This window comes from Chenopodium album, chromosome 4, assembly GCF_948465745.1.
Source record: "Chenopodium album chromosome 4, dcCheAlbu1.1, whole genome shotgun sequence".
In the NCBI taxonomy this organism is placed as follows: Eukaryota; Viridiplantae; Streptophyta; class Magnoliopsida; order Caryophyllales; family Amaranthaceae; genus Chenopodium; species Chenopodium album.
In genome coordinates this window covers 3,756,292-3,769,872 of record NC_137837.1, presented here as the reverse complement: position 1 = coordinate 3,769,872, position 13,581 = coordinate 3,756,292, and the positions used below count along the sequence as shown (strand labels likewise).

Below are 13,581 nucleotides of genomic sequence, written 5' to 3'. Positions count from 1 at the left end.
CTCGCGTGAATATAACAATTTTGTATGACTTAACTTTAAAATTGACCCAACTCGACCCGACCATATCAGAATCGATCCGATCATCCGAATTGACAACCCAAATTTTGAGTCCATACTTGAGAAATTGAGTCCAATCAAACCATGAATAGTTCAATAGCACCAAAATAATACTCCTACAAAGTACTCACTCCTGTTCTTCACCATTATCTACCTCCTTAGTCCTATCTCCTCCTATAATTGCAGGCTACTGAAACTCAAGAACATCACGGTTAAAGGGAATCGCTGCTTTTGCATTCTCTTTTATATTTACAGCAATTTCGACAATGTCGCGTTCTTTCACTGGTACTCTTCTTCCTCTCTCTCCTGTTCTTCTCCATTTCTCGCCTTTTTCTCTTCTTCCTTTTCAATTTCAATTTCTTTCTCGGTTTTACTCTTCTAATTTTGATGATCGTCATTTGATTCTTAATTCTGTTAGAGATCATTGCAAATTAGGGTTTTCCGATCTCAAATTACCCCTTTCCCTCTTCAATCAATTGACCTCTTTGCGTCCTCTTCCTTCTGTTATCGTTTTCAATCAATTATTCACTGCCATTTCCAAACTGAAACGCCTTCAACCTCATTCTACCATTATCTCCCTTTCCAGGCAGCTTGAATTACTGGGTATTCGATACGACATGCATTCGTTTGGTATTCTTACTAATTGCTACTGTCATTTAGGCCGCGTTGATTTCGGGTTTTCTGTCATGGCTAAATCCCTTAAACTTGGTTATCCCCCTAATCATTATACCTTTAACACCTTAATCAATGGTTATATACTTAATGATATGCTCCCTCAAGCTGCTCTTTTGTTGGATAAGGTTGTTAAGCTTGGTTTCAAACCCGACATTTTTACCTGTGGTTCTATGGTTAAAGGTCTTTGTAGGATTGGTGACAATACATCTGCTCTCAATTTGCTTAACAAAATGAAATCTGCTGGTTATTGTAAGCCTGACCTTGTCATATACAGCACTATTATTGATAGTCTTTGTAAGGATAGGTTATTACAACAAGCTATGGACCTGTTAGCTGCTATGAAAATTGAGGGTGTTCAACCCGATGTTGTCACATATAATACCTTGATTCGAGGCCTTTACAATTCTGGATGTAGGGAAGAGGCTAAGTGCGTTTTGACCGAGATGTTAAAGAGCAACATTGCACCAGATGTTAAGACTTACAGCATACTGGTTGATATGTCTTGTAAAGATGGTAATGTTGTGGAAGCGGAAGCTATTTTAAGACACATGACAGACAAGGGTGTAGCTCCTGACATCATTACTTACAATGCTTTACTTTATGGTTTTTGTTTGCGTGGTCAGATGAGAGATGCAAAAAAGCTACTTCATATCATGGCCCAAAATGGTTGTGAGCTTGATCTAGTAAGTTTTAATACTATGATCAATGGATATGTCAAATTCAAAAACATTGATAAGGCTCTTACTCTGTTTGAATATATGTTTCAAAAAGGGATAACACGGAATGTTGTAACCTATTCCACTCTTATTGATGGCTTGTGTAAAGCCAATAAACTTACACTTGCACACCAGTTATTCACAGATATGCAAGCTCACGGGGTTATTCCTAATGTTATCACGTATAACTCATTGCTAGATGGCCTGTGCAAAAGGGCTCGGCTGGGTGAGGCAGTGGCATTACTTGAAGATATGGAGGATAAAGGTATCAAGCCTACTACTGTCACTTACAATATCCTAATGAACAGCTTGTGTGAGGCCGGACAACATGAAGATGCAGCAAAAATCTTCTCTGATCTTGTATCAAAGGGCCTGCAACCGAATTGTAAAATATACACTACAATGATAAAAGGCTTCTGCAAGAAAGGGCTCATGAGTGAAGCTGCTCAATTGTTAAGCAAAATGGACGAAGATGATTGCCCCCCTGATGGTTGTACCTATAATATGATCATCCGAGGATATATTCTCAATAATAACTTGTCAAATGCACTATACTATTGTGACGTTATGGTTAGCAAAAGATTTAAAGCTGATGCTGATACTATTTCGTTGTTTGTCAGGCTTTTGTCTTCTGGTAATTTAAGTGACTCATCAAAGGGCTTGCTTCAGAAATTCATCAGTTGAATTGAAGGACTGCAGGAGTAAGGTCGTAAGATTGTACCTGCACTTGGCATCCTCGGTCTTGTTGTTTTTAGGGGCATCAAATCTTCAATATGGTGTCAATGCTAAATGTAGAGGACAATTGTTTGATTTTGGGATATGATGTTTCATTCCTATTCATCAAACATGCTTTGATTATACGTACTTAAAGGCGATTGGTTGTCTAGGTCTTGTTTACTTTCTAGCACAAAGAGTCATGCTCATGACTTTATTATACGAATTAATTCTTATATTGCTATTGGGAAGGAAGACGGCCATTCTTCTTTGTGACAATCATGTAGAAAAGTCTGATTTGAATTATATTTTACATGCTGAACTCGCTGGTGAGAGCTTGAAACATATGTCCTTGCCGAATCTACAAAACTACTTTGCAGTTTTTGCCTTTTTTGGATGTGGCAGGAAGCAAGGGCTGTGGCTAATAAGGAGAGAAGCTGCAATGTATCTTGTTCACTTGGTGTGTATATTTACACAGATTACAAAGGCTCTAAGCTATGCTCGTTTGCCTCCAATTTTCCATGCATATCTTGAAGTAATGAACAACTTCTCAAATTGGACACTACAAAAGGTATCATTGATTTCATATGGTATGTAGACTACGTACTGAAGTCTGATAACAACATCTAGAATTTTTACTGTTTGGTAAAGATTGTCCTATTTTGTCTATTAAGCTTGAATTTTGCAAAACTTATTCTTAAATGTGCCCTGAAAAGTTATTTCTTAAGGTATATGATTAGTATATATCAGAATTTGTTTTTTTCTTTGATTTTCCTATGAAAGTCTTTTCTTTATCTGATTGTTTATTTTAGACCACTAAATTCATGGTGAGTGGATAAGGCAATAGTGTCTTCTGAAAATGATATTAATCAACCTTTGTTTCCTTTACTTTTCAATTTTAAGAAAGCAAACTCAGAGAGAAATAGTTCAATTTGTAATTGACCATGTGCAATATCGCTCGGTAAAGAATACAAATTTGAAGACCTTTAATTGGTAAGATTCTCATCATCTACCCCTTTACCTATATACTTAGTACTTTCATAATCATGTGGGCATTCTCCACCCATAGTCCATTTTACACTCTCGTAAAATTCTTTGACTCTAGATAATTATAGAGTATATGACAGTGGCTTAATAAACAGCCTATCCCTTTTTATCTATCAAAATGTAGCTAACTGTCATTGTCTAATTACTATGCCTATGTTTCTTCTCTATTTGTTATCACCATGGTGTTGCTTTATGGATTTGAGTCTTTGACTCTCCTATCCACCTTGGGTGGGAGTCTCTTTTGATAGATTGCGTAACATTGCTGCCTATGTCACCTTTGGGCGGGAGTCATTATAGATAGATCACACACATTTGACACCCACTGTTGACGTCTATGTGTTGCATTTTCCGTTCACTGCATACTGTATGAAATGTTTTGTAGGATAGCATCAGCTTCTTGTTTTTTAATATAATTTTTCTTCCTTATTGGGAAGTATCAGTAGATCATGAAATTGGTGAGAGAAATGTTTCTTCTGAGAGTATTAAATTCCTTAGGAATATTCTTCTTTACGATATGGCATTTGCTTGGTTTTCCATGTCTTGTGTGTGCCTCATTGTTGCAAACACAAGCAACCACCATGCTCTCTGCTGCCAATGCTACACTGCCTGGATGCCCACGTAAGTGTGGGAACGTGACAATCCCCTACCCTTTTGGCATTGGGAGGAGATGCTCCTTGGGGTATAAGTATATTGTAGTATGTGACACCGAAAAAAATTTCTCTGTACCTAGAATTTCTGGTAGACATATTCTTGATTTATCCGAGACCCAGATTACAGTTACAGATGGCCGTGTTGCTTCTTCATGCAATTTTGCTGAAGAAGGATCAGGTGAAGATGAGACCTGGTCTAATGTTGATCTGACAGGCCAACCCTATTCTGTGTCATCTGCCTCCAACATCTTTGTGGTCACTGGTTGCCATCATTATGGATTGATTGAGGCACAAACAACTACTGGTCGAGAAGTTGCTAGCTGTGTTGCCTTGTGTACTAGAGAAGAGGACTTACATAACAAGATGTGCTCGGGCATTGGCTGCTGTGAGGCTCCCATTCCAAAGGGCTTAAAGTTCTGGAATATTAGCCTAGAGAATATATATTACAACACAAGTGTTTCATCAGGGAATTGCAGCTATGCCTACATACTTGAAAAGTCGACCTTTAACTTTCAGGGGCTGCAGGGCCAAGACTCTGGATATCTGAAAAGTGTGCCTGTAGTGCTTGACTGGTTTATTCCCAATGAACGGTGCCAGGATGCTCAGAAGAACTCAACTACTTATGCATGCCAACAGAATACAAGTTGCATTGATCTTGGCCGTGCTCTAAATGTCATAGGCTATCGCTGCAAATGTCTACATGGGTATCAGGGAAATCCTTATCTTAGTCCGGGTTGTATAGGTAAGAATCTTACTTCTCGCCCTTTTTTGTGGCATGCTAAATATATTAACAGCTTAAAAATTAAGCTTGTTAGAGTCACCCCCATAAATAGCTATTTGACTATTAGTACATCTTTTTTCCCAGAAATTGACGAGTGTGCAGGGGTGAATAATCCTTGTTCAAGCATTTGTGTCAACACTCAAGGAAACTATGAGTGTTACTGCCCAAGTGGTTTTTATGGTGATGGCAGGAAGGATGGTACTGGCTGTCGTTCAAACAGCTTGAAATTGATCTTAGTTCTTGGTAATTGTTCTTTTTATATGTTTCTTGCAGTAGAAATTATAGTTAGATTAACATTTATAAAATTCAATAAACTGAGGGTTCTCTTATCTTGTAATCAGCCATGGCCTTAAATGAAAAGCCTGGTTACAGTACTGATTAAGATTTTGGAATGAATATGTAAACCTCTAACAGTTAAGAACATTTCTCTAATGACATCTGAATATCTGTCTTCTCTTCTAGCTCTACCAACCAAAACACATAACTGTTAGGGCATATAATTCTCTGCTATCCGCTGATGACCTCATCCTGAGCATAATATTTATGTTATTTGCACTTTGCAGGACTTGGCTTGGGTTTGGGATCTATACTTCTCTTGCTCAGTGGGTTTTGGCTTTTCATTATAGCTAGAAGAAGAAGAAAGAGAATGCAAAGAGCCAAATTCTTTAAACAAAATGGTGGTTTGTTATTACAGCAGAAGATGTGGTCCAAGGATGGTATGATCGAAAAAACAAGAATTTTCACTGCTGATGAACTAGAGAAAGCTACCGATGGCTTCAATGAGAACAGAGTGCTGGGTCAGGGAGGTCAAGGTAAAGTTTATAAAGGTATGTTGAGTGATGGAAATGTGGTTGCCATAAAGAAATCTAATATTGGAAACAGCAATGGGTTGAGTCAATTCATCAATGAAGTGGTTATTTTATCAGAAATTAATCACAGAAATATTGTCAGCCTGTTGGGATGTTGTTTGGAAACAGAAGTCCCACTGCTAGTTTATGAATTCATTCCGAATGGAGTTCTCTCAAAATATATACATGGTCCTAGTGAGGATTTCCCTATTACATGGGAAATGCGTTTACAAATTGCTATAGATGTCGCAGGTGCACTCACTTATTTACACTCCGCGTCCTCTAAGCCTGTCTTTCATAGAGATGTAAAAACTTCCAACATACTTCTTGATGCAAAATATAGAGCAAAATTATCAGATTTTGGGACATCAAGGTCTGTTGGTGTTGATCAAACTCATTTAACCACTCGTATTCAAGGTACTTTTGGTTATCTAGATCCTGAATATTTCCGGTCAAATCAATTTACAGATAAGAGTGATGTTTATGGTTTTGGAGTTGTTCTTGTAGAGCTCTTGACAGGAAAGAGAGCTGTTATTCCGACTGAATCTCATAATGGAAAAAGTCTTGCGTCATATTTTCTGTCAGCTATGGAAAATTCCAATTTGTATGATATTCTGGATGCTCAAGTCGCTAAGGAGGGCAGAGAAGAAGCTATATTTGCTGTTTCTAACCTTGCTAAAAGATGTCTGAACATCGATGGTAAGCAAAGACCAACAATGAGAGAAGCTGCTTTAGAGTTGGAGGTAATCAATCAACTTCGTCATGCTCCTGTTTCAGCTCAGAAAAATCAGCCAGAGGTCACTGCAGAGACATTAACTGAGATTAATTACAGTCTAAGTGATAGTCTTTTGCCTCCAGACACATCTTATATGGAAGAAAATTGGTCTTTTTCTTCAAATTGGTCCACAGGCTCTAGAATTCAACACGAAAGTCATGACGGGGCATGATTTTTCTGAACTCTGGTTTTGGCAACCAGAATTTTATATGCTCTTATTGTCTTGAACCTGTATTTGTTAGGTCAGAAAACGTGCATGTTTCACATCAAAACAATTTGCCAGAAATGAGCTTCAATTTTACTGAAATCAAAGTGAGTGCAAGATACTGTCTATTGCATCCTACCCAGAAGAACATTGCTCATTACCTTAAATTAGGTCTTCCTCTCCTCCTTCTCCTTCAACACCACTAGATCAAAAAGTGATTACAACATCACTGTTGTAAACGCTGCCAAGTTAATAAGGTAGCTAGCAATTTGCACGGATCTTGTTCCTGTTACTATGTGTATATTAATACTATTTGTGAGCAGTATGACTAATGTCTAATGATCACTCCTGTATTTTCTTGTAAAAATTATGACATTCCGTTTCATTCAGTCGGAGTCATGAGTTTTTTATTTTTTATTTTTTTTTATTTTATTTTTTATTTTTTTTTTTCCGAATGATGAGTTGTCGTTGGAATAATCTAGCATTAAGTATAAGGCTGGGCAACTTGAAGATAGAGAGAGATAGTTCCCTTTAGGGTTTTCCCTTGGGAGGGTTTTTTCCAGTTTTTTTTGCTAGGGTTTTTTCTTTGTTTTTTCTTCAATCCTTCCCTACTTTTCTTCATCTCCTTCATTCTTGATTTTTATTTGTGAATTTTGTAGGGGCTTCCGCTGGTTTTTACCGGTGGAAAGCCCCAAAATCTCTTTAATTGCTTTCAATAAAAAGATCATCGTTGGTGTTCATGGTAGGGATTTTAATTACTTGTTTATTGAAGAATGAAGATCGAAGGTTTCGCAATTTCTACCGGAGTTTAGAAGACCACGGAAGGATATTCATCCAAAAAATTATGCATCTGCAGATCTTATACCGAATTAGAGCGAACTCACAGATTGTATTGCTTCTGAAGTTTTTTGTTAAGGCTATTATCAATCGATTCTGCGATGTTAATTTTAGGGTTTTTTTATGTTTTTGTTGGAATTTTAAATTTCTAAAAAAAAAAACTTGAAGATGCAGCAAATTCTTCTCTAATCTTGTGTTAAGGGGTCTGCAACCGGACTGTAAAACATACACAATAATGATTAAAGGCTTCTGCAAGAAAGGGCTCATGAATGAAGCTGCTCAATTATTAAGCAAAATGGACGAAGATGGTTGCCCCCCTAGTGATTGTACCTATAATATGATCATCCGAGGATATATTCTCAATAATGACTTGTCAAATGCACTATACTATTGTGACATTATGGTTTGCAAGGGATTTGAAGCTGATGCAAACACTTTTTCGCTGTTTGTTAGCCTTTTGCCTTCTGATAACTTATGTGATTCATCAAAGGACCGACTTCAGAAACTAATCAATTGAATTGAAGTTGATTCAGCAAAGGACCTACGTCTTGCTTGATGAAAAGAACGTCAATTAAGGTTTATACTAAATTCTGATGTACTCATAGTGCTGTTATTAGAATAGTTTTGCCTAAACTATAGTTAATCAAGTGATGGTATTTGTTCTGCTTCACCTTTGATATATTTTAATGGGCTTAACTAGCTATATTTTACACATTGATGTTGAGTGTTTTTTTAATCAATGGTATTGTAATTAGGAGGGAATATTGGAGAACCTTTATGCTTCATTAGTTAATGAAAACAGAAGACAAATCTTTCTACTAAGTGGGCTTATTGGTCGAGGCTTAGTTCCACTAATTTCATTTGATAGATCTTTCAGTGTTTGTGTATATCAGCTTACTTTTGTTGCTAGATTTTGATAGGTATATTTAATATTATAGGCAGTAGTTGCTAGCTGTAACTTTAACTTTTGACTTTTGTACTTAGATTTGCACAAGATTGTATTTGGGGGAAAAAAAAAGCTCTTCTACCTGTTAAAATAGATTCTGTACTCATAATTTAGGAAGCTACATTTTTTTTCTCCCAAACTGAGTTAATTGAAGATCAAACCGTGCTTCAACTTTGCTAGGAGTTTTTATCCTGTGGCCCTGATCCGGAGAGTCGATGAAATAGAGTTACTAGAGGATCCATACTCTGATTCAAAATACATCTTTCAGCAAACTGACAGTACTATTGGAAGGAGGTTTACCTTCATTTGAATTAAATAATTTGACAGTTAGGTCTGATGAGTGATTAAGAGTGTTAATCAACCTTCATAGTGAGAAATACAACAGTATTCTTTTTTTATAAGCTTTAATTTAAAGTTAATTACTTTGTAAAGCACCATTCTGAATTTCTGATACTGCAACTATCTGGCCTCAAGCATTAGTTTAAATAAGCAGGTACAACTAACTAGCAACATAATCTGCAGACCTGAATAGTGGATTGTATTAAATTATTCTAGTGGTTTGAGCTATATCTTATAAAAAGTATAGACTGACCTGTATTTGAACCAAGGATGCCTATTTAGTCTCATTTAAGATAACACCCTGAAGCTCATTTGAATGCTGGCGTAGAGGGGCTGAGGACCAGAACCTAATGCACTGTTATCGCCTTATCGGTGTAAAATAATATGTATGTTTTCTATCTACCCGTGATACTGTAAGTCTGAATTAAGGATTCCTTAATTTCTTGCTCTTAAGAGTGACTACAATTCTCCTGGTCATCATGCGGAATTGCTGATTATGATACAGTTACACTTAGTCATGTGACTGGATCATCTCATCTCTGTTAGTCACAGTATTGCTAAGCTAGCTTAAACAGAATAATTATAGGATTGGGTATATTTCAGTTACTCTAATGAAGTCTTCTCGCTTGTGTGCTATGCTTGTAGTTGGATATATTCCATTAATTTTGAATGAATTTTATTGTTCAAACCCTGCTGCCTAGTACATGGTGAGGCACTCTAGGCACTGATTTTTGTTAATGTTGCGCTCCCTCCATCCCTAAGACCCTAACCCATAGGCAGATGTGTTTTTATTATGGATTGAACCGAAATATTTCAAGTGGATGAGGGTATCTTTGTCTTTTTACTTTTAAGAGTATACATGTAAGTGGTATTAGTGGTGGGGACGTGTATTTATGTTACGAAGTGGGACAATCTTTAAGGGACATACGAAAATAGAATCTTGGGAAAGCTAATAGGGTCAGAGTGAGTACTAGTAGTAGTATGTTCTAACAGCCTATTACACTGTCAGGTAATAGAGTTAGAACGGCCTTGGAAAATGCCAGGGATACATGAAAATTAGGCAGCCCTTATTTGTACCTCTTGAATGTATAGTTCCAAAAACTATTTTTTCTTAAGGTGAAAAGAGGCTCTGTAGGTTCTCAAGTAAGACAATCATGATTCATGAAAAGTATGGAAATGTATGAAGGCAGACATAGGCCTTACATAGAGAAATTAATAAAGATTTCTAACAGACTTTACATAACTGTTGTTTAGATGTGATGGAGAACTCCTTTTTATTCTTTAATAAACACGTTTTAATGCCCGGTAAATGATGGCACTCTTTTATTTAATGCTCCCCTGTAGTCTAAAGTCTAATTAGGTAACTCAAATCTTATAAATATGATGAATCTTAGGAGAGAGTGAAGGAATGATATATAGAAGCTATATGCAGATATAAATATAGTATGCCATTAGGATGAAAGATAAACAACTATTTTATAGCTATTAAAGATGTTTTGGACCACAAAAACACTATTGGTTAGTGGCTATTAATCTATTGATAATGCATAAGAGTCAACAGATTAGGCCAATAATCATACTTAAATTGCTCATTTACTTTTCAGATTACAAAAAAGAGCAGTTATGCTAAAGATATATGAACCTTGTGCAGATTGGCTAGAAAAAGACTGCAGGATTAAAAGAATTTAAAGTTATTGCTCTTGTGACCCTTAAATTTTTAAGGTTATCATAATCTCCCCTTTAATTATTATACTAGTACTCTTATAGTCATTGTATTTTTCCCACCCAAAGTCCCTTTAATTTTGTGCTAATAATAAAATAAAATAATCTTCTTAGACTTTGGAATAATGTGGGTGAATTGCATTAAAGTGGCTATTATAACAGGCTATGATTCTTATATATTGTTTGAGCAGGGAAGTATTAGTTACATGATCTCAGTAGAGGTGAGAGATATGTTTCTTTTGAGAAAAATTTCCTTAGCAATATTCTTCTCTTTTACATGGCTTTTGCTTGGTTTTCCATGCCTAGCATTGGCTTCATTCATGCAGTCACATCGAACCACCATGCTCACTGCTTCCAGTACTACACTGCCTGGATGCCCACGTAAGTGTGGAAAATTGACAATTCCCTACCCTTTTGGCATTGGCAGAGGCTGTGCTTTGGGAGATAACTATGTTATAGTTTGTGACATAAAAAAGAATTCCTCTGTGCCTAGACTTTTCAATAGACAAGTTCTTGACATATCTGAGACCCAGCTGATAACTACAGCTCTTCCTGTTGCTACTGCTTGCAACTCTGAATTAGCAGGCTCAGGTGAAATTGTCACCTTGAATAATCTTAATCTTACAGCCAAACCCTATGCTGTGTCATCCACTTCCAACAAGTTTGTGGTCACTGGTTGCCATCACTATGGATTTGTTGAGGCGCAAACCATTGCTGGCAGGGAAGTCTTTAGCTGTGTTGCTTTGTGCAATCGAAAAGCAGATTTGCTTGATCAACTTTGCTCCGGCACTGGATGCTGTGAAGCTCCCATTCCAAAGGGATTACAGTTCTGGAATATTACCCTTAAAAAAGTTGATTATGTGACAAGGTTTTCATCAGGGAATTGCAGTTATGCCTTCATACTCAAAAAATCAAGCTTCAACATTCGGGGGTCCCCAGATGCTGCAAGTCTTAACTCTGTGCCTATAGTGCTTGACTGGTTTATTCCCAATAAATTGTGCAAGGATGCTCAAAAGGATTCAGCAACTTATGCTTGCCAACAGAATACAACTTGCATTGACCTTGATAAGGTTCTGAGAGTAGTAGGGTATCACTGTGAATGTCTTCAAGGGTATCAGGGTAATCCTTATCTTAGCACAGGTTGTAAAGGTTAGTATATTGTTTCTAATTCCTTCGTATTACATGGATTTTTTTTTGGACTGTAAATAAATTTATATTCTGAGACACCCCTATATTAACCATTTTTTAACTCTTGTCTCAGACATTGATGAGTGTGCAGGGCCAAATACTCCGTGTTCTGGTACTTGTGTCAACACTCCAGGAAGCTATGAATGTCACTGCCCAACTGGATATTATGGTGATGGAAGGAAAGATGGAACTGGTTGTCGTTCTAATGGTTTGAAATTGTTCATCGGTCTAGGTAATTAGAATTTGTTTATTTCTTGTTGTAATTATACTTGGATCTGTTATTGAATACTATAAAGCTGAGGCTGCTGTTCATGTTAGTATTCAGCCACTAAGCCTAGAATTAGCTGCTTAATTATGGTGCTCAAAAATTATTTAGGAATGGAATATGAAAACGCCTTATTTTATTTTGTTAAGAAATTTTTGCATTTGAAGGTTAAAATTCAGTGTTCTGTAAGCCTCATCCTTGCAAAATATAACTGTTATCTGCATTTTGCAGGACTTGGCTTGGGTTTGGGATCTATACTTTTCTTTCTTAGTGGGTTTTGGCTATTCATCATAGCTAGCAGAAGAAGGGAGAGAATTCAAAGGGCTACATACTTTAAGCAAAATGGTGGTTTGTTATTGCAACAACAAATGTCATCTGAGGATGGTTTGATAGAAAAAACAAGAATCTTCACTGCTGATGAGCTGAAAAGGGCTACTGATGATTTCAATGAAGACAGAGTGCTGGGTCAGGGAGGTCAAGGTACAGTTTATAAAGGTATGTTAACTGATGGAAACATTGTCGCAATAAAGAAATCCATAGTAGAAGGGCAAGGCCAGTTGGGTCCATTCATTAACGAGGTGGTTATTCTATCCCAAATCAACCATAGAAATATAGTCAAGTTATTAGGATGTTGTTTGGAAACAGAAGTTCCTCTGCTTGTCTATGAGTTTGTCCCGAATGGGACTCTCTCCAAGTGTATCCATGATCCGAGTGAAGATTTCCCAGTTGCATGGGATATGCGCTTGCATATTGCTATAGATGTAGCGGGAGCTCTTTCTTACTTGCACTCCGCATCCTCAAAGCCCATTTTTCACAGAGATATCAAAAGTTCTAATATACTTCTTGATTCAAAATATAGAGCAAAGTTATCAGATTTTGGAACATCAAGATCTATTGCTATTGATCAAACTCATTTAACCACTTGTGTTCTAGGCACATTTGGTTATCTTGATCCTGAATACTTTCGATCACATCAATTCACTGAAAAGAGTGACGTTTACAGCTTTGGAGTAGTTCTTGTGGAGCTTTTGACAGGGCAAAAGGCAGTTCGTCCTGCTGACACTCCTGAGGGTCAAAGTCTGGTGTTGTGGTTTCTATCAGCTATGGAAAGTTTAGACTTGTGTGATATATTGGCACCTCAAGTTGTGAAAGAGGGTAGAAAAGAAAGCATCCTAGCCACTGCCAATCTTGCTAAGCAGTGTTTGGATATGGATGGGAAACAAAGGCCAACAATGAGAGAAGTTGCATTGCAGTTGGAGGTCATCCGTCAACTGGAAGATGTGCCTGCTACATATACAAATGATCTGCCTCAGACCAATGAACATAAATCCATAGAAATCGAAGTAAGTGCAAGTGATAGTTTAATGCCTCCATCTGCATCTTACACAGAAGATCTCTCTTTAGGCTCTTTAAGATCCATCTCTTCTTATTTTCCACAAGCTTTGTTCAAAAAATATGGTAATAATGACACGTAGTTTGTTATGAACTAACCCTGATATTGTAACTTGTAATGCAAAAACTGTTGCACTTTTGTCTCCTGCAGTTCCACTTGTTAATTGTAATGGGAAACCTACATTCAGGCAGTGCTATTCCGCATCTAGAGGGGTTAAAGCCGTGGTTGCCTAGGTTTGGTTTGGGCTTGTATTAGGTGTTACAGAGTTCTAAGTAATTTTCTGTATTGTCTGACTTATTAGGCAATGCCATGGTTATCGTCTCTCTTTTTCTGCAAAGATAAGCTAGAGTTTGATTGGTAATCAATTTGAATTTCAGGTTTTAATCTTGAGAGAAGACATAATTGTAAACTATATATACCTCA

At 37.0% G+C, this 13,581-nt stretch overlaps 2 protein-coding genes across 5 annotated transcripts; both read left to right on the top strand.

The window, feature by feature from the left end:
* The first annotated feature begins 3,024 nt into the window (after nucleotides 1-3,024).
* LOC145628594 (wall-associated receptor kinase-like 2) lies at nucleotides 3,025-6,857 on the top strand. Of its 4 annotated transcripts, none has more exons than XM_081680930.1 (4): nucleotides 3,025-3,155; nucleotides 4,074-4,601; nucleotides 4,725-4,883; nucleotides 5,204-6,857. In XM_081680930.1, the coding sequence occupies exons 2-4, from the start codon at nucleotides 4,223-4,225 to the stop codon at nucleotides 6,433-6,435; spliced, it is 1,770 nt and encodes a 589-aa protein (XP_081537056.1). In that variant the 5' UTR covers nucleotides 3,025-3,155; nucleotides 4,074-4,222; the 3' UTR covers nucleotides 6,436-6,857. The 4 variants fall into 4 exon arrangements, with proteins under 4 accessions (XP_081537056.1, XP_081537055.1, XP_081537054.1 ...); XM_081680929.1 differs by having other exon boundaries at nucleotides 3,987-4,601; XM_081680928.1 differs by having other exon boundaries at nucleotides 3,025-4,601; nucleotides 5,204-5,905; nucleotides 5,996-6,857.
* Nucleotides 6,858-9,352: 2,495 nt separating this feature from the next.
* LOC145626373 (wall-associated receptor kinase-like 6) lies at nucleotides 9,353-13,522 on the top strand. The gene is made up of 3 exons (XM_081678796.1): nucleotides 9,353-11,461; nucleotides 11,574-11,732; nucleotides 11,997-13,522. The coding sequence occupies exons 1-3, from the start codon at nucleotides 10,438-10,440 to the stop codon at nucleotides 13,238-13,240; spliced, it is 2,427 nt and encodes an 808-aa protein (XP_081534922.1). The 5' UTR covers nucleotides 9,353-10,437; the 3' UTR covers nucleotides 13,241-13,522.
* The last annotated feature ends 59 nt before the right edge of the window (nucleotides 13,523-13,581 follow it).